The sequence below is a fragment of the Entelurus aequoreus genome, linkage group LG04 (genome assembly GCF_033978785.1).
Source record: "Entelurus aequoreus isolate RoL-2023_Sb linkage group LG04, RoL_Eaeq_v1.1, whole genome shotgun sequence".
In the NCBI taxonomy this organism is placed as follows: domain Eukaryota; kingdom Metazoa; phylum Chordata; class Actinopteri; order Syngnathiformes; family Syngnathidae; genus Entelurus; species Entelurus aequoreus.
In genome coordinates this window covers 83,226,787-83,252,773 of record NC_084734.1, presented here as the reverse complement: position 1 = coordinate 83,252,773, position 25,987 = coordinate 83,226,787, and the positions used below count along the sequence as shown (strand labels likewise).

Here is a 25,987-nt window from a genome sequence, read left to right as displayed (position 1 = left end):
TGTGTGATTAATCCAATGAAAAATGTCATGGTTTGACGACAGATATTTTAACATGCTTGATTGTCATACAATTGTATATTATATAAAAGTTTGGTGATTTGGTAAAATTGCAAACAGCTAAAATGATGTACAAAGCAATCTATAACCTGCTAGCAAAGAATGTACAACATTTCTTCTCAACTAAAGAGGAGAAATATAACCTTAGAGGAAAAAATAATTTAAAACATTTATATGCACGTACAACACTTAAAACTTTTAGCATAACAGTATGTGGAATTCAATTATGGAATGGATTAAGTAAAGAAGTTAAAAATTGTACTGACATGATCCAGTTTAAGAGGTTGTTTAAATTAATAGTGCTTACAAAGAAGAAGAATTATGAGAAAAACTTCCAACCTTATTGAAAATATTCTTCATCTCAGTATGTTAATAATGACTGAATTAATTAATTACATATTACAAACTGTTGTGTATACTAATTCATAGATGTTATTTTATTATATAAAAAGGTCAGTAAATGATTTTATATAATTGTAAATGCTTTGAAGTGGGAAAGGGGTAGGATTAAATAAGCTTTGCTTCTTCCTACTCCTTTTCGGGCATGATGTAAATGAAATGATATGAAATTGTGTGATGTATTATGATGTAAATGTGTTCATGTTCCAAATAAACTAAAAGAAAGAATGAAAGAAAGAAAGAAAATAAGTTAGCCATCATAAATAGCAAAGCAACAAAACACAATATTTTGATGTTCGACCCAGCATGTAATTTATGTACAGTATAGGCCAAAATTTTGGATACACCTTCTCAATCAATGCATTTTAATTATTTTCATGACTATTTAGTACATTGTAGATTGTCACTGAAGGCATCAAAACTATGAATGAACACATGTGGAGTTATGTCCATCCATCCATCCATTTTCTACCGCTTGTCCCTTTTGGGGTCGCAGACTTAACAAAAAAGGTGAAATAACTGAAAACATGTTTTATATTCTAGTTTCTTCAAAATAGCCACCCTTTGCCCTGATTACTGCTTCGCACACTCTTGGCATTCTCTCGACGAGCTTGAAGAGGTAGTCACCTGAGATGGTTTTCACTTCACAGGTGTCATAGTTTTGATGCCTTCAGTGACAATGTACGAGGTAAATAGTCATGAAAATAAAGAAAACACATTGAACTGTTGGCCTGTACTGTATATAAATAAATTAATCCTGTTAGGAAAATTGTAAAAAAAAAAAAAAAAAAATCAAAAAAGTTTTAATTATATATTTTCTTTATTCCTATTGATTATATTACTGTTTATGTTTATTTATATATCACTTGGATATCATTATTTGATTATTGTTTTTTAATTATTTGACTTTTCAGTGTGATTTATAGCTTTATATTTCCATACACTTTGAACACCCTTGTTGTTAAATGTGCTCGACAAATAAGTGGATTGGAACTTTGATAAGAAGCTTTTGTTGACACTGCGGGGAAATAATGGCTAAGAAAGCCAAAGACAAAGCAAAATACACTTGTGACGTCGCGTCATGCAGTTTCGTGTGACTTCATTGGCCTATTTTTGGAAAATATTTGTTCAAATGGTTTAGAGGTTCTACTGTAGGGGCAGTCAGAGAAACAATCCCTGGGTGGTCAGTAGCCAGTTAAGAGATCTCCCATAGAGATGTGACATTCGCAAACGAATCGAGTCTTTTGAATGGCTCTTTTAAGTGACTTATTTGTGTTTCTGTCTGTATGCTCTTGTGCTGCAAAGTTTATTTTTTTTAGGTGGGGGGAAATTCCAAATAGTGATGTCACTGTCAAAGCATGAAGATATGGCGCCAACTTATGGAATGTTTACATTGCGAATAAAACTAAAAAATATAGTTAATATTTCAGAATATTTCCCACCAATATTGATTATTTTGCTTCACATCTTATTTTATAACTGATATCAGTGATTGTTTCCTTGATTAAACGGAGCCATAAATCCCATCTCTCGTCTCTGAGGCCATACTTTGTGTATGATTTGTCTTTTGCTCCGTGTCCTCAGAGAACTCAAACACGGCATTCCAATAACAGACGAGAACGACAACAGGATAGGAGAGTCGACCAAAGCCGCCCAGCAAGCTATCTCTCAGGTTGTGGTCTCGAGGATCCTCATGGCCTCTCCGGGAATGGGTACTCGAAACTACTCTGGATGTCAACTAAAAGCATCTTCTATGCCGTCATGTCTCATTTCGTTTCCTTTCAGCCATCCCGCCGTTTTTAATGAACCATTTGGAAAAGAAGGCCTTTTTGAAGGTAAGCTTTCAACGGAGGAATGCTATAAGGTGAAATAAATATGCGACAGGACAGGAATTCAATACTACTTTTGTGTGTTTTTTTGCCTGCTGCCTTCAGAGGTTTCCATGGATGAGTGCACCTATTCAAGTCAGCCTGGTGGGATTCTGGTGAGTGGTCTCTGACGGCGTTTCTTCAAACATGCATTCAAGTCTTCTATGTTTTATGTCTAAAGGCCATATTGAATGGTTCACTATTCGGACCTCCAAAGTCAAACACAATATGTTCTGTTGGCAGTGAGCACAACTAAATATGAATCTTATATTCCCTCTCATTATTATATATTTGTATATTGTATTGTGCACTTATATTGCCATATATCAGCTACTGTGTGGAAGTGTGGGGGAACGCATATAAGAGTAACATAAAGGCATTGTATCAACTACAGAAAAGAGCTATAAGGATTATTCATAAAGCAGATTATCTAGAACACACTAACATACTATTTATTAATTCTGGTTTATTGAAACTACAGGAGCCAGTAAGGTTACAGACATTATGTGTTATGTTTAAAGGCCTACTGAAAGCCACTACTACCGACCACGCAGTCTGATAGTTTATATATCAATGATGAAATCTTAACATTGCAACACATGCCAATACGGCCGGGTTAACTTATAAAGTGCAATTTTAAATTTCCCGCGAAACTTCCGGTTGAAAACGTCTATGTATGATGACGTATGCGCGTGACGTCAATGGTTGAAACGGAAGTATTCGGACCCCATTGGATCCAATACAAAAAGCTCTGTTTTGATCGCAAAATTCCACAGTATTCTGGACATCTGTGTTGGTGAATCTTTTGCAATTTGTTTAATGAACAATGAAGACTTCAAAGAAGAAAGCTGTAGGTGGGATCTGTGCATTAGCGGCGGACTACAGCAACACAACCAGGAGGACTTTGAGATGGATAGCAGACGCGCTATCCGATGCTAGCCGCCGACCGCATCTATGTTCGGGTGAAGTCCTTCGTCGCTCCGTCGATCGCTGGAACGCAGGTGAGCACGGGTGTTGATGAGCAGATGAGGGCTGGCGTAGGTGGAGCGCTAATGTTTTTATCATAGTTTTGACGAGGTCCCGTAGCTAAGTTAGCTTCAATGGCGTCGTTAGCAACAGCATTGTTAAGCTTCGCCAGGCTGGAAAGCATTAACCGTGTAGTTACAATGAAGTCAATAGTTACAATGAAGTCAATAGTGTGTTTCTTGAAGGCGTCCAAGGTGCTCAGTGCTTTCAGGAAGTCCGTGTTTGTAGACCTTAGATGGTCCTGATTTAATAGTATTGTTGATTTTCTGTCTATCCTTCCAGTCAGGGGTTTATTTCTTTTGTTTCTATCTGCATTTAAGCACGATGCTATCACGTTAGCTCCGTAGCTAAAGAGCTTCGCCGATGTATTGTCGTGGAGATAAAAGTTACTGTGAATGTCCATTTCGCGTTCTCGACTCTCATTTTCAAGAGGATATAGTATCCGAGGTGGTTTAAAATACAAATCTGTGATCCACAATAGAAAAAGGAGAGAGTGTGGAATCCAATGAGCCAGCTTGTACCTAAGTTACGGTCAGAGCGAAAAAAGATACGTCCTGCACTGCACTCTAATCCTTCACTGTAACGTTCCTCATCTACGAATCTGTCATCCTCGCTCAAATTAATGGGGTAATCGTCGCTTTGTCGCTCCAAATCTCTCTCGCTCCATTGTAAACAATGGAAAATTGTGAGGAATACTAGCTCCTGTGACGTCACGCTACTTCCGGTATAGGAAAGGCTTTTTCTTATCAGCGAGCAAAAGTTGCGAACTTTATCGTCGATTTTCTCTACTAAATCCTTTCAGCAAAAATATGGCAATATCGCGAAATGATCAAGTATGACACATAGAATGGATCTGCTATTCCCGTTTAAATAAAAACAATTCATTTCAGTAGGCCTTTAACTTAACTTTACCAAACAATCTGTCACTCCTAATCGCTAAATCCCATGAAATCTTATACGTCTAGTCTCTTACGTAAATGAGCTAAATAATATTATTTGATATTTTACGCTAATGTGTTAATAGTTTCACACATAAGTCGCTCCTGAGTATAAGTCGCACCCCCGGCCAAACTATGAAAAAAACTGTAACATATAGTCCGAAAAATACGGTACAAAAAAGGTTTGTCATCACTTCTGAGAATGAAGAGCATAGAAGAAAAGGTCATTTCCAACATCAGTATTCAAGGACAACTTTAAAACAAATGTGTATCTCGGGTTAAACTATGGAATTCTCTTTACAATGAGATAAAAGATTGTAGAAATATATTCCAATTGGAAAAAAATATATAAAGACAGAACAATAAGATCATATGGAAAGCCGTGAGTGTTTGCATTTTGCTTTATATTTATTATTTTATGTCTGGTTTTGTATCATCCCGTGAGGTGTATATTATTTTACTTCATGAAGTTTTTGCACTTGTTTTTTTGTGTGTTTTCATTATATTTGGATGTATTTGTTTGGTTTGTATGCTTGTGAATCTGGGCTATCCATAACTACTTATTATGTTGAAGGGAGCAGGAAATATAACATTTTCTTCATCCTGTTCCTTCTCAAGCATAGGTGTGTAAATATGTGTTTTGTTGTTAGAGTTTAATTGTCTATTGATCAAAAATGCACATCAATGAAGAGATCAATTAAAATTATTGCGGCGCCCCGTGGAGAATTCTACTCTTGTGGAACATATGTAAATCTGCCACCGTTTGTTGGTTTGCATATAAAATGTACTGGTCCATTTTAAAGTGAATTCCTCAGTTCCAGGGTCGTCTGTGGTCATCATACAATCTTGGCTAACTAAACAGGCAATGTTCTAAATCAAGGGTGTCCAAACTACGGGGTGTTTCAAAGCAATTAAGTTTGTCTAAGTCTAATTATAAATATCTGACAACATGATTGCTGCAATTTTGCTGCCATCTTGTGGACAATATGAGTTAATCAGGTCAACGACCATAAATTGTGGCTTTGATAAAAAAATACAGCACATCATTTACTTTACTTATACTTACATAGGGGCGGTATGGCGTAGTGGGTAGAGCGGCCGTGCCAGAAACCTGAGGGTTGCAGGTTCGCTCCCCGCCTCTTGACATCCAAATCGCTGCCGTTGTGTCCTTGGGCAGGACACTTCACCCTTGCACCCGGTGCTGCTCACACTGGTGAATGAATGATGAATGAATGATAGGTGGTGGTCAGAGGGGCAAACTGGCAGCCTCGCTTCAGTCAGTCTACCCCAGGGCAGCTGTGGCTACAAATGTAGCTTACCACCACCAGGTGTGAATGAATGATGGGTTCCCACTTCTCTGTGAGCGCTTTGAGTATCTAATAATAGAAAAGTGCAATATAAAATCGAATCCATTATTATTATTTATTACTATAATATGACCCAATCCAAACAACCGTTCCTTTTCATGGCACAAGAAAAATGCAACCAATACAAAACGTCAACACCCGTTTACACATAACTGCCTGCTCACTGAACTTTGTGGAGATTACAAAACCCAAAACCAGTGAAGTTGTCACGTTGTGTAATTCGTAAATAAAAACATAATACAATGATTTGCAAATCATTTTCTTTTTCCCCGCCTTCTACCATCCTAGTCACGTCTGTTGTGTCCTTGGGCAAGACACTTCACCCTTTGCCCCCGATGGGTGCTGGTTAGCGCCTTGCATGGCAGCTCCCGCCATCAGTGTGTGAATGTGTGTGTGAATGTGGAAATACTGTCAAAGCGCTTTGAGTACCTTGAAGGTAGAAAAGCGCTATACAAGTATAACCCATTTATCATTTATTTATTGAACTTATATTCAATCGAATACACTGCAAAGATTGAGCCCATGTGGTGATATCCTTTACACACTGATGTCGCTTTTTGATGCGGTACCGTCTGAGGGATCGAAGGTCCGTAATATCATCACTTACCTGCAGTGATTTCTCCAGATTCTCTGAACCTTTTGATGATATTACGGAGCGTAGATGGTGAAATCCCCAAATTCCTTGCAATAGCTGGTTGAGAAATGTTGTTCTTAAACCATACTTGCCAACCTTGAGACCTCCAATATCGGGAGGGGGTGGTGGTTATTTACAGCTAGAATTCACCAACTCGAGTATTTCATATTCATATATATATATTCTTATATATATATTCTTATATATATATATATGTATGAAATACTTGACTTTCAGTGAATTCTAGCTATATATATATATATATATATATATATATATATATATATATATATATTTTAAATTTTTTTTTTATTTACATAGAAAAAAATAAAAAATACTTGAATTTCAGTGTTCCAGTGGCTATCCATTAGATGGCAGTATTGTCCTGTTTAACTTCTCCGTTCATGATGAGTATATCATTTCGGCCGCCATGTCTGTAATTTCCTCGTTCTTCTGCTTCGTCTCCTTTTTGTGTGCGCAGTTGTGCACTCTATAAAAGCCCTAGATGCTATGATGTCTTTGGGCAGGCAAGCTGTTTATTTTGTGGGAAAGCGGACGTGAGAACAGGCTGTCCCCACTCAGTCTCAGGTCCGCATTGAGCTGGAGGGGGCGTGGCCTCCAGCTCCGGCTGGATACCGGGAGTTTGTCGGGAGAAAATCTCTGCCGGGAGGTTGTCGGGAGAGGCGCTGAATATCGGGATTCTCCCGCTAAAAACGGGAGGGTTGGGAAGTATGTCTTAAACTGTTGGACAATTTGCTCATGCATTTGTTGACAAAGTGGTGACCCTCGCCCCATCCTTGTTTGTGAATGACTGAGCATTTCATGGAAGATGCTTTTACACCCAATCATGGCACCCACCTGTTCCCAATTTGCATGTTCACCTGTGGGATGTTCCAAATAAGTGTTTGATGAGCATTCCTCAAATTCCTCAGTCTTTTTTGCCACTTGTTTAATTTTTTTTCAATTTTTTTTAGCCCAATGCGGCCCCCAAGTCAAAAAGTTTGGACACCCCCGTTCTAAATTAAAGTACTGAAAAACTATTCACTCTTCAAAGATCCCCGATAAAGTCATAATGTAGCGGGAACAAGACAGTGGTTATGAATAAATACAAAGTTAATACCGTATTTTTTGGAGTATAAGTCACACCGGTCGAAAATGCATAATAAAGAAGGAAAAAAACATATATAAATCGCACTGGAGTATAAGGCGCATTTTTTGGGGAAATGTATTTGATAAAATCCAACACCAAGAATATACATTTGAAAAGCAATTTAAAATAAATAAAGAATAGTGAACAACAGGCTGAATAAGTGTACGTTATATGAGGCATAAATAACCAACTGAGAAGGTGCCTGGTATGTTAACATAACATATTATGGTAAGAGTCATTCAAATAACTATAACATATAGAACATGCTATACGTTTACCAAACAATCTGTCACTCCTAATCGCTAAATCCCATGAAATCTTATACGTCTAGGGCCGTACTTATCAAGCTTCTCAGAATTACTCCTAAGAAGTCTGCTAAGAGTTGACTTAAGAGTAAATAAATTCTTCGCTGAAAGCTGCACTTAAAAGTTAGTTATCAAGCGTCTTACTCACACTTTCAGCGAAGTGTAGGACTGAATCTTAAGTGTCACACTCAGAGCTGAATTACGACATTACTATGTGCCGTAAACGGAATTTTAGGTGACGTCATTTCTGTGTCCATAGAAATGACCAATCACGGAAGGGAATCCGTTGTCTAAGAATAAAGAAATATCTTGGAAATATTTAAGTGGACAATGGGAGTGTATATTTTGACAATAAACTACAAAATAATACAAAACAAACTAGTCCCCGCCGGCACTCACGCTACCGCTCCCTCTCTTCTCTCGCCCACACACTCACTGACGTCACTCACCTCACGGCCACACACATACGCTACTGTCATAACATTTTCTTTCCAATTCATTAATTAGGCAACTAATTTGAAACTGGTGTGGGTGGCTCTATATATACTAGCCCACTGCAGACACATGCAGAAATCAACAAGGAATCGAAAAGTATTAAATCTGTGACAAAAATAATATCCGCTCTGTCTAAACGATACCGTTTGATCAGCTGCTCGTCATCAAAAAAAACAAAACATTGTTCCGTTCCCTGAACGTTCGCGCACGTCTCTCTCGCCTCAGTGCCATCCCCTGCTGGCAACTCCTAACCACTTAAGACACCTCTGAAGGTCTCTTAAATATCGTGGAGAGTAGGAGTGATTCTTAGACTTAAGAACGTTGATAAAAAGCTTTTATTCTTAAGTTTGAGAGTAGGACTAAATTTCGCAAATTCTCCGGACTTAAGTGTAAAATGGCACTCTAAGAAGCTTGATAAGTACGGCCCCTAGTCTCTTACGTGAATGAGCTAAATAATATTATTTGATATTTTACGCTAATGTGTTAATAATTTCACACATAAGTCGCTCCTGAGTATAAGTCGCACCCCCGGCCAAACCATGAAAAAAACTGCGACTTATAGTCCGAAAAATACGGTACTGGTTATCCATTTATTTGTATTAAACATTTATTGAATTCCCAATCATTCAAGCTGTGGTTTTTTGACACTAACTTTGTCGCACCACCTTCACGCTTTAGTAGGGTTGCAAACTCCCTGAAAATAAATGAATGCATGAATAATGGACTCTTTGTTGTTCTGTGCCATCCGGCCAGCGTGGTGATTTTTTTTTTAATTTCTTTGAAACGATGTTCATTCTATTTGGCTCAAAACTGGATTTAATGAGATGAACGTTTTGGAAAAAAAACCGTCATGATTGTGTCGTTTTCAGCCTGGTGTTTGCCACTCCGCTGTGCTGCGCCTTGTTCCCCCAGAAGAGGTGAGTGAAAGTGACATAAAGAGACGCGATCACGTGACAAATAACGCCTCCAATCCTCCAGCTCCATATCAGTTAGCCGCCTGGAGCCCGAGCTGCAAGAGAAGATCCGTGCCAGCCACCCAGGACTGGAGAGAGTCTACTTCAACAAAGGGCTATGAGAGCCCTCTTACCCATCCCAGCCTCTCCATGGCCACGTTGCAGGCCCTCCTCATTCAGTGCGCCAAAGTTAAGGTTGCGTCTCCTCATTTCACGCAGATATCCAAGGATTCTGTCTCGCTTCAGTCAGTGCGATTTTCTTCAACTGGCTTACCTGTGCAGTATTTTTTCCACATTTTTTTAGCCACTAATTATTCTCAAACGTCTGCAATCGTGCCAAATCCACATTACCTCGTTTTATTACATCGCTATACTTAAGTCTCTTCATTTTTGCCAAACGAGCGTCAGTCAAAAAGCTTCTTAATGGCTCTGGGGACCCATGAAATATGGTGCTATTTGAAACCTTCAAAATAACCTTGTTCATCATAGTATTTATTTTGCTTGACAAACAAGCACCAGAAACCACTCCTCGCTTCATTCGACAGAGTTGCTATTCATGTTTCCTCCTTTAGTCGCCTTTTTTTTAAGGTTGAACAAAACCCATCTGTAGTGTAAAAGCTCTGCTTTTATACAATGCTAATTCGGATCAGTACTGTACAATGTGTTTTAAAATCAGACTAATTCAAGTTAAAGTACCAATGATTGTCACACACACACACTAGGTGTGGTGAAATTTGTCCTCTGCATTTGACCCATCCCCTTGTTCACCCCCTGGGAAATGAGGGGAGCAGTGGGCAGCAGCGGTGGCCACGCCCGGGAATCATTTTAGGTGATTTAACCCCCAATTCCAACCCTTGATGCTGAGTGCCAAGCAGGGAGTTAATGGGTCCCATTTTTATAGTCTTTGGTATGACTCGACCGGGGTTTGAACTCACAACTAGGGATGTCCGATAATGGTTTTTTTTGCCCATATCCGATATTCCGATATTGTCCAGCTCTTAATTACCGATACCGATATCAACCGATACCGATATATACAGTCGTGGAATTAACACATTATTATGCCTAATTTGGACAACCAGGTATGGTGAAGATAAGGTCCTTTAAAAAAAATAATAAAATAAAATAAAATAAATAAATTAAAAACATTTTCTTGAATAAAAAAAGAAAGTAAAACAATATAAAAACACTTACATATAAACTAGTAATTAATGGAAACGAGTAAAATTAACTGTTAAAGGTTAGTACTATTAGTGGAGCAGCAGCACGCACAATCATGTGTGCTTACGGACTGTATTCCTTGCAGACTGTATTGATATATATTGATATATAATGTAGGAACCAGAATATTAATAACAGAAAGAAACAACCCTTTTTGTGGGGGAGGGAGGTTTTTTGGGTTGGTGCACTAATTGTAAGTGTATGTTGTGTTTTTTATGTTGATTTAATAAAAAAAAAAAACCCAAAAAACCGATACCGATAATAAAAAACCCCAATACTGATAATTTCCGATATTACATTTTAAAGCATTTATCGGCCGATAATCCCTACTCGCAACCTACCGATCTCAGGGCGGACACTCTAACCACTAGGCCACTGAGTAGGTTGAGTGTCCAAACAAAGAATCCCACACGTGATGGTAAAATAAACCATTACGGGGCCAAATAAAGTTGCAAGTGAAAGCACTTTAACAAAGAAGGTGGGAAACACTACCGAGTTCAAGAAATAACTCGTAGCAAAGTACGTCCATCTTCACAAAAGTCTTCAATAAACGAAACATAGGCTTTACAGATGCCATGTCTCAATGTTAAAGGTAATTTAGGCCACATTTTTGGGTGGAGGGGAATAAGTTGGAGCCGCCTGTTGAAGGTGCGACATTCCATTGATTAAAGTGGTGTTGAATTGGGGCATGGTATCTACTACAGCAAAGGCCACTATTTGAGGAAATACTTGCCTTATTAAAGCATCATTTGAATTTGACCTCTCATCCTGCAAGGGGTAGTCATCAATAGCACTTACCTAAAAAACATTTCATTATTGATTTCCTTTATGAAGATGAGTGTTTGGTAAATATGCGCTCAATATGATGGGTTTTGGAGGCAAAAATTAGATTTGATTTATACGCCTCATCTGAAGTCTATTGCATGTACCTTTAGCAGTATTTCATGAAGTAGGAGAATACATCTAGAACGTGCAGCACTTGAAGGTTCAACAAGAAGTCACATGACCCCTACCTGAGCTGTGGTGGTCACTTCTCACATCCAGTACTGTTGTGTCAATGACCCCTTCTAAATCCGGGATGGGATGGAGGGAAAAAAAACAGGAAAAACGTTAATCGAGTGTTAAGTTATGATTTCATCCAATTAATGCAAATGTTTACATGAAATGTTCAATGCTCATCCTGGTGTGATCACTGTTAAGAAGTGTAATATAATCTCCAATCTATTGTTGTACTGTACAAGTGACTTCATTTAGTTGGGTTGCTGTTCCCTAGCTGCTAAGTGGCTTTTGTTCTTGTCGTCTTTAAGGTAAGCTGAATGTAACATTTCCCTGCTACGACCAAGTCTTTTAGACCAGGAAAAAAAGCACAATGTCATGACAGTTTTTGTTTTGTTTTCCTATCATGGTGGTCCCGACCAATGTTTATCACAGTTCACCTTTTACCAGCTGAGGGAGTAGCACAAGATGAATAATTCAATGTTTACTTGACATTTCTCCTCTCCGAATCTGAAAACTACCACAGTGGAACCTTTAAAGTCAAACAGATCGTTCAGAACTAGGGATGTCCGATAATGGCTTTTTGCCGATATTCCGATATTGTCCAACTCTTTAATTACAGATACCGATATCAACCGATATATGCAGTCGTGCAATTAACACATTATTATGCCTAATTTGGACAACCAGGTATGGTGAAGATAAGGTACTTAAGATAACTAAATTAAAAAAAATTTCTTGAATAAAAAAGAAAGTAAAACAATATAAAAACAGTTACATAGAAACTAGTAATGAATGAAAATGAGTAAAATTAACTGTTAAAGGTTAGTACTATTAGTGGACCAGCAGCACGCACAATCATGTGTGCTTACGGACTGTATCCCTTGCAGACTGTATTGATATATATTGATATATAATGTAGGAACCCGAATATTAATAACTAGGGATGTCCGATAATGGCTTTTTGCCGATATCCGATATTGTCCAACTCTTTAATTACCGATACCGATATCAACCAATACCGATATCAACCGATATATGCAGTCGTGGAATTAACACATTATTATGCCTAATTTGGACAACCATGTATGGTGAAGATAATGTACTTTTAAAAAAAATAAAATAAAATAAGATAACTAAATTTAAAAAAAATTCTTGAATAAAAAAGAAAGTAAAACAATATAAAAACAGTTACATAGAAACTAGTAATTAATGAAAATTAGTAAAATTAACTGTTAAAGGTTAGTACTATTAGTGGAGCAGCAGCACGCACAATCATGTGTGCTTACGGACTGTATCCCTTGCAGACTGTATTGATATATATTGATATATAATGTAGGAACCTGAATATTAATAACTAGGGATGTCCGATAATGGCTTTTTGCCGATATCGGATATGCCGATATTGTCCAACTCTTTAATTACCGATACCGATATCAACCGATATATGCAGTTGTGGAATTAACACATTATTATGCCTAATTTGGACAACCATGTATGGTGAAGATAAGGTACTTTAAAAAAAAAAAAAAAGATAACTAAATTACAAACATTTTCTTGAATAAAAAAGAAAGTAAAACAATATAAAAACAGTTACATAGAAACTAGTAATTAATGAAAATGAGTAAAATTAACTGTTAAAGGTTAGTACTATTAGTGGACCAGCAGCACGCACAATCATGTGTGCTTACGGACTGTATTCCTTGCAGACTGTATTGATATATATTGATATATAATGTAGGAACCAGAATATTAATAACAGAAAGAAACAACCCTTTTGTGTGAATGAGTATAAATGGGCGAGGGAGGTTTTTTGGGTTGGTGCACTAATTGTAAGTGTATCTTGTGTTTTTTATGTTAATTTAATAAAAAAAAAAACAAAAAAAAACGATACAGATAATAAAAAAACCGATACCGATAATTTCCGATATTACATTTTAACGCATTTATCGGCCGATATTATCGGACATCCCTATTCAGAACAATTTCCCCTCCTATCGAAAATGAAAATGCATTCATTCATTCCAGACTTCAAACTGCAATTATGAAACTAAGAGTAAAACTACTCACCCTTTGACTGACACATAATGGGACAGCGACAGGACACATATTACTTGCACATTTTGGAAACTTGTTTGCAGTAAACAAAACAAAATATGTGCAGGCAGCGACACATGCAATATTAGAAACAATCAGTGGATTTCAATTCTATGGTTATCACCACTTTTTTGCCATCAGTTGGGAGACATGGCCAAAAACCCAATGAAACACTTGAGTAGTCCATCATTTAGATGACTCACTGAACACATTTTCTGAAGGTTTGAACTTCAAGTTTGTCCGACTTGTGAGGTTCCACTGCATGTACAGCCTCAGAGATATATCAATCTCACGGAGGATGAAGTCACATCTCGTATTTCTAAAAATGAAATGGCATTTGGTTGTGCAGCACACTGACTCGATGTGTCTTTTGATGAAATAAAAACAAAATGGATAAATTGAGAGCGCCGTCTTCAGCTTCATGACAACACAGCAGAGTGACTTCACTATTATGTTGACTTTTTAATTCCAAGGCACAATATGCTTTGAAGAACAATCAGGAGACTTTAAGTGTAGTTTGGCCGCACACACGTGAAGCTTTGTGAATGTTTTTTTTTGAACAGTCTGGCAGTGACGACAATGGACGAAGACAGAGGTTGCACTTTCAAAAAAGCTGATCGTAATGCAAAAAGGGGGAAAAAAAAACAGTGCCCATTCATGACTGTAATATTCAATTAGTGCTACAACTTGTGTATTTGATTGTTGATACCTTGTGGCCATACACTCTGAGGCAGTAACACAAACACCATCCAACTTGTACTAATGCACCTACAAACCCCGTTTCCATACGAGTTGGGAAATTGTGTTAGATGTAAATATAAACGGAATACAATGATTTGCAAATCCTTTTCAACCCATATTCAGTTGAATATGCTACAAAGACAACATATTTGATGTTCAAACTCATAAACATTTTTTTTGTGTGCAAATAATCATTAACTTTACAATTTGATGCCAGCAACACGTGACAAAGAAGTTGGGAAAGGTGGCAATAAATACTGATAAAGTTGAGGAATGCTCATCAAACACTTATTTGGAACATCCCACAGGTGAACAGGCTAATTGGGAACAGGTGGGTGCCATGATTGGGTATAAAAGTAGATTCCATGAAATGCTCAGTCATTCACAAACAAGGATGGGGCGAGGGTCACCACTTTGTCAACAAATGCCTGAGCAAATTGTTGAACAGTTTAAGAAAAACCTTTCTCAACCAGCTACTGCAAGGAATTTAGGGATTTTCCATCTACGCTCCGTAATATCATCAAAGGGTTCAGAGAATCTGGAGAAATCACTGCACGTAAGCAGCTGAGCCCGTGACCTTCCATCCCTCAGGCTGTACTGCATCAACAAGCCACATCAGTGTGTAAAGGATATCACTACATGGGCTCAGGAACACTTCAGAAACCCACTGTCAGTAACTACAGTTGGTCGCTACATCTGTAAGTGCAAGTTAAAACTCTCCTATGCAAGGCGAAAACCATCAACAACACCCAGAAACGCCGTCGGCTTCGCTGGGCCTGAGCTCATCTAAGTTGGACTGATACAAAGTGGAAAAGTGTTCTGTGGTCTGACGAGTCCACATTTCAAATTGTTTTTGGAAACTGTGGACGTCGTGTCCTCCGGACCAAAGAGGAAAAGAACCATCCGGATTGTTATAGGCGCAAAGTTGAAAAGCCAGCATCTGTGATGGTATGGGGGTGTATTAGTGCCCAAGACATGGGTAACTTACACATCTGTGAAGGCGTCATTAATGCTGAAAGGTACATACAGGTTTTGGAGCAACATATATTGCCATCCAAGCAACGTTACCATGGACGCCCCTGCTTATTTCAGCAAGACAATGCCAAGCCACGTGTTACATCAATGTGGCTTCATAGTAAAAGAGTGCGGGTACTAGACTGGCCTGCCTGTAGTCCAGACCTGTCTCCCATTGAAAATGTGTGGCGCTTTATGAAGCCTAAAATAGCAGAAGGGAGACCCCCGGACTGTTGAACAACTTAAGCTGTACATCAAGCAAGAATGGGAAAGAATTCCACCTGAGAAGCTTCAAAAATGTGTCTCCTCAGTTCCCAAACCTTTACTGAGTGTTGTTAAAAGGAAAGGCCATGTAACACAGTGGTGAACATGCCCTTTCCCAACTACTTTGGCACGTGTTGCAGCCATGAAATTCTAAGTTAATTATTATTTGCCAAAAAAAAAAAAAGTTTATGAGTTTGAACATCAAATATGTTGTCTTTGTAGTGCATTCAATTGAATATGGGTTGAAAAGGATTTGCAAATCATTGTATTCAGTTTATATTTACATCTAACACAATTTCCCAACTCATATGGAAACGGGGTTTGTACAATGGCATGTAGAAGACCGCAAGCCTCAGCACAAAAACGTCATGTAGCATCAAATTAAGATCAGTCACCGAAAAATAGCTCACATGAGCCGAGCAGCTGCGGGCCCACACGCGCGCGCGCACCGTTGCCATGGAAACGTGTGAAACCTGTCGTGTCTGTGGCGCTCCACTTTGGAATGTGCTAGGCTTTCCAATGGCACTACACACACTGGCTCCACCCATTTCTCCCCACACATGCATGGAAAATAATATAAATAAGGTATGTATAAATACTCGGAATTAAACAACACCGAAAGGGAAAAGGGGCTAAAAACATAAGTCTTTGGACAGGTGTTTGGGATTGTGCGAGCATCACTCTTTAGGTCCACAAACAAAAAGTGTTAGTTGGAAGGTCGGAGAGAGCGCCCGAGAGCGCCGACCCCAACAAAAGGACGAGAAGGGTGCTCTGAAGTGCTTGTGATCAGCCGGTTGAGCGTGAAGAAAACACGAGGGAGCACACGCTCTCTCTGTGAAGCCCGAGGCACCTTTAGTGGCAAGGTAAGGCCATTAACAACGTTAAGCTCCTTCAGCATGTGGTACATTTGCTTGACCGTGTTGTGATGGTGGGCTTCAGCAGAACTCCTCCTCACACGGCACTTCCCCCACCAGGAGCGAGTGCTTGTCGGGCTCGCTGAGCACCAAGCTGTGCATGGAGTGCTTGTCGGAGCGCAGCGAATTGATGGATGCCCGGCTGTAGTTGACGAATCGGTCAAGCAGGCTGAGCCTGGGCGAGGGTCGCCGCGGCTCCCCCATGCCGACGTGGACGCTGACGTCGGACAGGCTGCCCTGACGCCTGGCGTTGCCCAGTTGGGCCTCCAGCTTCTCTGCACTGGGCTTGGTGTAGCTACAAACAAACACACTGTTAGAAGGCTGACCACGTGCATGCAGATTTAGAGAAGATATTCATATCGACGATCACATTACCACTTCAGGAGAAGGGAGGACACAACTACAGAGACAGAAGACAAGGCCATGGCAGCAGAGCCCATCCACGGCTGTAACACCAGACCAATTGGGAGGAACACACCTGACCAACCGTGACAACAACAACAACTTACTGCAAGCGTCTTAAATGTCTTCATTTATTTAGTGACAACATGATGACTATGTGGGTATTGACAAAAATAAACAGGACACTTTTTTTCCCGCAAGCCAGTCTCTAGGAGGGGAATTAAATGTGGTTAAAAATATCTTGCACAAAAATCTGGGTTGAACTACCGCATTTTTCGGAGTATAAGTCGCACCGGCCGAAAATGCATAATAAAGAAGGAAAAAAACATATATAAGTCACACTGGAGTATAAGTAGGCTGACCATACGTCCTCTTTTCCCCGGACATGTCCTCTTTTGCGGGGGTGTCCGGGTGGGGTTTCTTAAATGCCTCAAATGTCCGGCATTTTGAGTTAGAGTTGCGTGTGTTTTCAATGTACGTCCAGGGTTAAGTTAAGAAGGGGTTAAAAAAACAAAAACTGAAGGTGCCCGCACGTAGCAACATTCGTGAGGGAGGGGCAGAGACACAGAGCGAGAGAGCTAGTGAGTGGAGAGACAAGACATGAGAACAAGAAATGCCTAAATGTAAATGCAACTTCACGGATGATTTGCGGGAAAAGTATTCGAGTTTTCGTCCTGGCCGTGACACATGGGAAGCAGAATGCACTGTGTGCAAAGCAGGAAGGTATCCGTGGCAAATAAAGGGGCCAAAGATCTACAAGCCCATATCGACACTACAAAGCACAAAACAGCTCTGCAGGGCGAGAGCTCGTCTGCTGATTTTTGTTTACATTTAATTAACTTCTTTTGAGGCATTATTTATGTTTACATTATATACAAGAGGTTATTTTGAATATTTCTACCTCTGCACTTTTTTTTTCCAAAACTGTGAATGTTACAGAATATAAGTGTGACTTATTTTGTTATACTGTCAAGCAGTGTTGGCATTAACGCACTTTTTGTGTCTTTTTAACGCATTGAAATCAGAAAGGACGCAGATTATTAATGTTTTTTAATTTTTGTTTTACCATTTGTGGCCCACAGCTAATGTTTTAAAAGGCCCACGGCACATTCTAAAAATACTATTAATATTAACAAAAACATAACAAAAGTGAAATAAAAAAGCTTAAAAGGTGAAATGTAATTTAGAAAAAGTTGCAATGTTGACTAACAAAACAAAGCTGTTTTTTTTTCTTTCAAACGGTCATTGTTATGTTATTATGAATTATTGACCTATCAAAGGTTCCGATTACTTCACATCAAATATTCCACTTTGAAAAATATTTTTGGTGGAAGATTTTGCATATTTTGTGTGTTTGCCATAAAAAACATAGTTTTGTTTGACAAAAAAGGGCGGAAAACAAACAAACAAAAAAAACAACATAAAAAAAACTAAAACATTTTGAAATGAGGAATAGATCCGAAGTTGATGTAGACTCCAGAGATTTAAGCGTTAAATATAAAATGTATGTATGTCCTGGCACACCATTATCATCATTTCATGACCCAAGCAAAACAGTTTTTTTACATTTTTATACTGAAATAAATACACCTACAACTTATTCAATAAAAACATAGAAAAAACTAGCAGCAGTGGTAAAGTTTAGATCCATGAAGGAAAGAAGAAAGTGAATGAATGTTTATAACTGAATACATTTACATATGTATACACATTTGTTTTCTTTTGTATTATCTTTTTTAATGAATTAAGTAACGTTTATGACAACCTTTTCCAAAACACAATACAGAATGTGAGACATAACAGGATAATGCATACATTTGTCATTTGTTTTCAAAACGCTTATTTACTTATTTATTGTGGGACCCCATTTTTATGACTTGATGGGGTCCCTGGGACCTCATTTTGAAAATTCCTAGCGCCAACACTGCTGTCAACAGAGGAGAAAAAATGCTTTATTTAAAAAAAAATATTATTTATAAAGCAAGTTCGAGTATCATGGGCAAATTTTCACCTAGTCCCGGCCTTGGCATGCTGCCCGCCTTGGCACGCATATATGTGTCCTCTTTTTGGGATTTCAGAATATGGTCAGCCTAGTATAAGTCGCATTTTTTTGGGAAATGTATTTGATAAAAGCCAACACCAAGAATAGACATTTGAAAGGCAATTTAAAATAAATAAAGAATAGTGAACAACAGGCTGAATAAGTGTACGTTATATGAGGCATAAATAACCAACTGAGAAGGTGCCTGGTATGTTAACGCAACATATTATGGTAAGAGTCATTCAAATAACTATAACATATAGAACATGCTATACGTTTACCAAACAATCTGTCACTCCTAATCGCTAAATCCCATGAAATCTTATACGTCTAGTTCAGGGGTCGGCAACCTTTACCACTCAAAGAGCCATTTTGACAAGTTTCACAAATTAAAGAAAACAATGGGAGCCATAAAACTCTTTTGAAAATTTAAAATGACATAACACTGCATACAAAGCTTTTTTTGCTTTGTGCTATGTTTTAACCAAGGGATCTCAGACACACGCCCCGGCCCGCACCTTAATATGAAACATTTAATGTTAGTGCGGCCCGCGAGTTTCAAATGAATGGCGCTTGATAGCGTCATACTTGTCAACCCTCTCAATTTCACCAGGAGACTCCCGAATCTCAGGGCGTGATGGCTCTGCTTTTAGCGCCCTCTACAGCCTGCTCAAACAGCGTACCTGCTCGGCCACATGTTGAATGCAGCTTCTGCTTGCACAATTGCACAGGTAAGTGACAGCAAGGCGTACTTGGTCAACAGCCACACAGTTTCCGCTGACGGTGACCGTATAAAACAACTTTAACACTGTTACGTTACAAATATGCGCCACACTGTGAACCCACACCAAAAAAGAATGACAAACACATTTCTGGAGAACATCCGCACTGTAACACAACATAAACACAACAAAACAAATACCCAGAATCCCATGCAGCCCTAACTCTCCGGTCTACATTATACACCCCCGCTACCACCAAACCCCGCCCACCTCAACCGACGCACTGAGGGGGTTTGGTGGTAGCGGGGGGGTGTATAACGTAGACCGGAAGAGTTAGGGCTGCATGGGATTCTGGGAATTTGTTGTGTTGTGTTTATGTTGTGTTACGGTGCGGAGGTTCTCCAGAAATGTGTTTGTCATTCTTTTTTGGTGTGGGTTCACAGTGTGGCGCATATTTGTAACGTAACAGTGTTAAAAGTTGTTTTATACGTCCACCGTCAGTGTAAGCGGTGTGGCTGTTGACCAAGTATGCCTTGCTGTCTCCTAAGTGTGCAAGTAAAAGCTACATACAACATGTGGCCAGGCTGGCACGCTGTTAATACAGGCTATAGAGGACAATAAATGCAGTGCCATTAGGGCACGCCCTTCATTTAGTTGTTAGGGTGAAAATCGGAGAATATTTTCCCCGGGAGATTTCTAGGAGAGGCACTGAGATCCGTAAGTCTCCTGGGAAAATCGGGAGGGTATGCAGTTGAGCCGCATCAGAGTGGTCAAAGAGCTTCATGCGGCTCCGGAGCCGCAGGTTGCCGACCCCTGGTCTAGTCTCTTACGTGAATGAGCTAAATAATATTATTTGATATTTTACAGTAATGTGTTAATAATGTCGCACCCCCGGCCAAACTATGAAAAAAACTGCGACTTATAGTCCGAAAAATACGGTAGTTATAATACAGTCACAGTACTTTACACTGTATTTATACAAATGTACACATATGGGCATACGTTTGTGTTTGTTAATTCTTAATTCCTTATTATGAGAACTGAATTGTATTTGAACAAACAAACATTTAAGAATATTAGCATTTGAAATAAAAGAGAATAAAGGGTGTCATACAATTAGTGTGAAGTTCTAAAAACATTTAAATAATGGCAAACCATATCAATCAATCATCCATCCATCCATTTTCTACCGCTTGTCCCCTTTTGTGGTTGGGGGGTGGGGGTGCTGGAGCCTATCTCAGCTGCATTCGGGCAGAAGGCGGGGTACACCCTGGACAAGTCGCCACCTCGTCGCAGGGCCAACACAGATAGACAGACAACATTAACACACTAGGGCCAATTTGGTGTTGCCAATCAACCTATCCCCAGGTGCATGTCTTTGGAGGTGGGAGGAAGCCGGAGTACCCGGAGGGAACCCACGCAATCAATCAATGTTTATTTATACAGCCCTAAATCACGAGTGTCTCAAAGGGCTGCAAAAGCCACAACGACATCCTCGGCTCAGATCCCACATCAGGGCAAGGAAAAACTCAACCTAATGGGACAATGAGAAACCTTGGAGGGGACCGCAGATGTGGGGAACCCCCCTCCAGGGCGAGCGGTGCAATGGACGTCGAGTGGATCTAGCATATCAGTTTATTGTGATTGTGTTTGTGTCTGTGCTTGAGAAAGAACAACATGCACTGAAGTCAACACTTAAGTTTTTGGTTTGTTTGATCATCAAGTGTTTTAACAATCATTCATAGCAGGTATAGAAGACAGCAGATGCTGATCTGAGGCATTTACATTTGTATGCTATTCTGCCATTTATCCTTTTTAAATTACCCCTTGTTTCACACATTTTTGTTGGGATTTTAGTGTGGCTCTAATACAGGGGTGTCCAAAGTGCGGCCGGCAGGTAATTTTTTAACGGCACCACGGCACATTCTAAAAATACGATGAAAAAAAAATAAAAAACATAAAAAGTGGTATAAAAGAGCAAACAGGTGAAATGTAAAGAAAATGTTGCATTATTTACTCTAATAACACAAAGCTGCCATGCAGGCTGTTTCTTTCTTTAAAAAATAATAATGAATCAAAATCAATGTCATTATGAATTATTGACCTATTCAAGGCTCCATTTACTTCACATTAAATATTCCACTTTGAGATATTTTGGGGGGAAAATGTTGCATATTTTTTGGTTGCCATTTAAAAAACAAAGTTTTTTAAAGAAGGGCCTAAAACGAACAAACAAAAAACATAAACAACAATAAAACTTATAATTGACCGATAGATCTGAAGTTGATCTTGAGACTATTGTGGTAAAAGTTAAAACAATGTTGGATTTATTTTTTTAAACTTTACTGAGCAGTACGCTTTTGAATCCCCAATCATTTTAGTGGGACTTTGTTTTTTTTAAGTGTCATTGCTCAAAAAAATAATGAATTAAAATCAATGTTGTTATGAGTTATTGACCTTTTTAAGACTCCGATTATTATATAATCTCAAATATTCCACTTTAACATTTTTTTGGGGGAAAATATTGCATATTTTGTGTTTTTTTCCATATAAAAACACGGTTTTCCTTGACAAAAATGGCATACAACTTAAATCTTTAAAAGCATTATATTGACAGATAGACCTAATGTTGATCTAGAGATTTAAACTTTGAATAATAATAATAATAATACTAAATAATGACACATTTGTAATATTTTTTTTGACCAAAACCTTTTGGGGTCCCCGGGATCAAGTCTGAGTGGAGGCCTAAATGTATCTTTTTTATACATATATTGTATTGGTTTTTAAAATAAAAAATATAAAAATGGCCCCCGCTTGCTTTGATTTTTCAGTGTGCGGCCCTCAGTTGAAAAAGTTTGGACACCCCTGCTCTAATATGTACAGTAGAAATCGGCCATTGCAAATGTTGCATCCCTTTGGAATCGGAGATGCAATCAGTGTCATGTACCTGCAGCGAGGGGAATGCCAACCAGGTTGTAGACGAGAGCAAAGACAAAGTTGATCCTGATCCGTTTGACAGTCTTTTTGGAGAGGTCAATGCTGCTCACCACATCCAGCAGGTCATTCTGTCAACACAACAATCAAGGGCTATTAAAAAAAGAAAGTAGGAAATGTGATTTGAGGCCTTTTTCCAAATTAAAATGCCTTGCTAGTCTGAGGTGATGTAAATGACAACAAATCAACACAAATGAAGCAGGAACCATAGTCACAATGTCACTCTTAAAAAGTAATGCATTCACACCCTGATCAACACCACATCCGCTGCCTCAATGGCTACATCTGTGCCGGTTCCTATGGCGATGCCCACGTCAGCCATGGCCAGAGCTGGCGAGTCGTTGATGCCGTCGCCCACCATGGCAACCCTCTTTCCCGCCTGCTGCAGCTGCTCCACCTTGGCTACCTTGTGGGAGGGCAGCACCTCTGCAAACACCTTCCTGATGCCCACCTGACAGGAGCGAAAGACAGAGGTGAACTCGCTGTCTAAACGGCTTGATGACCAATTGTACAAATGTGCATTTAATAGGGGTGTAACGGTACACAGAAATTGCGGTTCGGTACATACCATGTTTTAGAGGTCACGGTTCTGTTCATTTTCGGTACAGTAAGAAAACAACAAAATAACAATTTTTGGGTTATTCGTTTCCCAAATTTGCAAAATCTTCCACCAAAAATATTTTTCTTAGTGGAATATTTGATGTGAAGTAATGGGAACCTTGAATAGGTCAATAATTCATAATAACATTGATTTTGATTCAATATTATGTTTGAGCAATGACAGTTTGAAAGAAAAAACAACAACTTTGTTTTATTAGTCAACATTTTAACTTTTTCTAAATTACTTTTAACCTTTAAGCTTTTTTATTTCACTTTTGTTATGTTTTTGTTTATTTTAATAGTAGATAGTAGATAATAAAAAATTAAATCTGATAAATCTATAGATAAAAAGCAGAGCTTGGCGACGCATGCGCGTTTATCATAACTCTCTCTCTCTATCTCGGTCTCTGCCCCTCAGTCACGAATGCTGCTGCGCGCACAATTTGTTTTGTTTTTAACCCCTTTTTAACCCTGAACGTACATTGAAAATACACGCAACCCCTAACTCAAAATGACAGACATTTGAGGCATTTAAGAAACTCCGCCCTGACAGCTCCGCAAAAGAGGACATGTCCGGTGAAAAGAGGACGTATGGTCAGTCTATCGTAGCCCGTTAGCTGCTAGCATGCCGTGTGTTGTGCCTCGGTGTAAATTGTTTACACAACGTGCGTTACGCTACTTAATATGTCCGTGTGGAAACTCGTTCGGTACACCTCCGAACCGAACCGGAACCCCCGTCCCGAAACGGTTCGATACAAATACACGTACCGTTACACCCTTAGCATTTAAGTTGACCTAGAGACACCAATAGACATATCTATACACAAAGTAGATTGCTGCTAGTCAGGCTCACCTGTGCAGCAATGGCCCGCGCTGTCTTGCTGTTATCTCCTGTCATCAGCACGACCTCCAAGCCCATGTTGGTAAGAGTTTGGACTGCCAGCTCAGCTTCTGGTTTCACAGTGTCTGCTATGGCTATCATCGCACACAGCAGATCTAAAAGGCGGTGTTAAACATTTCCTTAATAAATAAAGACGAGCCAGTAGCAGCTTTGAAAACAGAGTTTATATTTCCTGCACTCACTGTCTACGGCGACTAGGACCGCAGTGCGTCCTCTGCGCTCATGCTCTGTCATGGCTTCATCAATATCAGGCCGGATCTGCAGACAATTCCTCCTCATCCACTCCCGATTGCCAATAAGGACAACGTAGCTTGCAGTCTGGACGATGCCTGTGGACACAAAACACATATCCCATTAACATCACTACAGAGAGTTGACCTTGAGTTTTGGGAATTACGGCGTACTAAGTGGCTGCGGGTCCATAATAAGAGGATGGGAGCTCGTCGACGTGCGGGTGTCGCTGATCTGAACAAGGACGCTGTTGCGCTGGTTGTTGTCCTCGCTGTCGCTGTCCGCGTGCCTCGAGAGCATCTCAGTGTTGCTGACCTGACACCGAATGCCACAACCCGGCACAGCCTGAAAGTCTGTGCACGTTCCAAGCGACTCGGAGGCGAGCTCCTGCACACAGTAAAGCGTTGTCCTAGTCACTGATGGCCTAAGAATAGAGATGTCCGATAATATCGGCCTGCCGATATTATCGGACGATAAATGCTTTAAAATGTAATATCGGAAATTATCGGTATCGTTTTCTTTTATTATCGGTATCGGTTTTTTATTTTTATTTTTTTATTAAATCAACATAAAAAACACAAGCTACACTTACAATTAGTGCACCAACCCAAAAAACCTCCCTCCCCCATTCACACAAAAGGGTTGTTTCTTTCTGTTATCAATATTCTCGTTCCTACATTATATATCAATATATATCAATACAGTCTGCAAGGAATACAGTCCGTAAGCACACATGATTGTGCGTGCTGCTGGTCCACTAATAGTACTAACCTTTAACAGTTAATTTTACTCATTTTCACTAATTACTAGTTTCTATGTAACTGTTTTTATATTGTTTTACTTTCTTTTTTATTCAAGAAAATGTTTTTATTTTATTTATCTTATTTTATTTTATGAATTAAAAAAAAAAGGACCTTATCTTCACCATACCTGTTTGTTCAAATTAGGCATAATAATGTGTTAATTCCACGACTGTATATATCAGTATCGGTTGATACCGGTATCGGCAATTCAAGAGTTGGACAATATCGGAATATCGGCAAAAAGCCATTATCGGACATCCCTACCTAAGAATGCAACTTGCTGCAGTAAACTAACCTGCTTGCAGTACTTGGTGATGGCTGCTCCCAGAGGATGCTCACTGCTGTTCTCAGCTGTTCCCACGATGCTGAGCAGCCGAGAGCGAGGCATTTTGTTGCCTTCCACTACTATCTTAACCTGGATCACTTTTGGAGCGCCGTACGTAATGGTCCCCGTCTTGTCAAACACTACCGTCTGGACCTGTGCACGAGTCATCAAATGAGAGAAAACACTTCTGTGAAAAAAACAAGACTCAAGTGGCTGAAATTAATGATTATTATAAAAAATATAAGTAAATATTATGCAATCGTCATGTCCAGTAAGCCCACAATGGCAGTACTACATTGTCATACAGTGCACATATTCAAATGTACAGTACTGACAAAAGTATTTGACTTGAGACACAGCCCATGACTCTGGGTGGGGGATAGCAACATTCAATGGGTTCTTCCTTGTCCTATGGACCACCACTCTGTAGACTGCATGGAAATCAGTTTTGTATTTTGGATGTAAATCTCATTACTGTTTGAATATTTATTGTTTTTGTTCAAAATGACTCCCAGGAAGATGTACT

At 39.2% G+C, this 25,987-nt stretch overlaps 2 protein-coding genes across 3 annotated transcripts in view; one reads left to right on the top strand and one right to left on the bottom strand.

Moving 5' to 3' along the window:
• The window catches only part of sfxn1 (sideroflexin 1), a 32,246-nt gene extending 22,198 nt beyond the window's left edge, over positions 1-10,048 (top strand). Inside the window, exons 7-11 of the mRNA XM_062045878.1 lie at positions 2,041-2,168; positions 2,242-2,291; positions 2,391-2,440; positions 9,109-9,156; positions 9,218-10,048. Coding sequence (XP_061901862.1) covers positions 2,041-2,168; positions 2,242-2,291; positions 2,391-2,440; positions 9,109-9,156; positions 9,218-9,314 — 373 coding nt within the window. The 3' untranslated portion in view covers positions 9,315-10,048. The remainder of the gene's footprint in view (positions 1-2,040; positions 2,169-2,241; positions 2,292-2,390; positions 2,441-9,108; positions 9,157-9,217) is intronic.
• Positions 10,049-15,807: 5,759 nt separating this feature from the next.
• atp7a (ATPase copper transporting alpha) overlaps positions 15,808-25,987 on the bottom strand; it is a 30,533-nt gene continuing 20,353 nt past the window's right edge. For both annotated transcript variants that reach the window (XM_062045876.1, XM_062045877.1), the window contains exons 16-23: positions 25,432-25,614; positions 24,507-24,720; positions 24,285-24,431; positions 24,055-24,197; positions 22,849-23,052; positions 22,555-22,672; positions 16,815-16,917; positions 15,808-16,734 (exon numbers count right to left, since the gene is read on the bottom strand). In XM_062045876.1, coding sequence (XP_061901860.1) covers positions 16,461-16,734; positions 16,815-16,917; positions 22,555-22,672; positions 22,849-23,052; positions 24,055-24,197; positions 24,285-24,431; positions 24,507-24,720; positions 25,432-25,614 — 1,386 coding nt within the window. In that variant the 3' untranslated portion in view covers positions 15,808-16,460. The remainder of the gene's footprint in view (positions 16,735-16,814; positions 16,918-22,554; positions 22,673-22,848; positions 23,053-24,054; positions 24,198-24,284; positions 24,432-24,506; positions 24,721-25,431; positions 25,615-25,987) is intronic.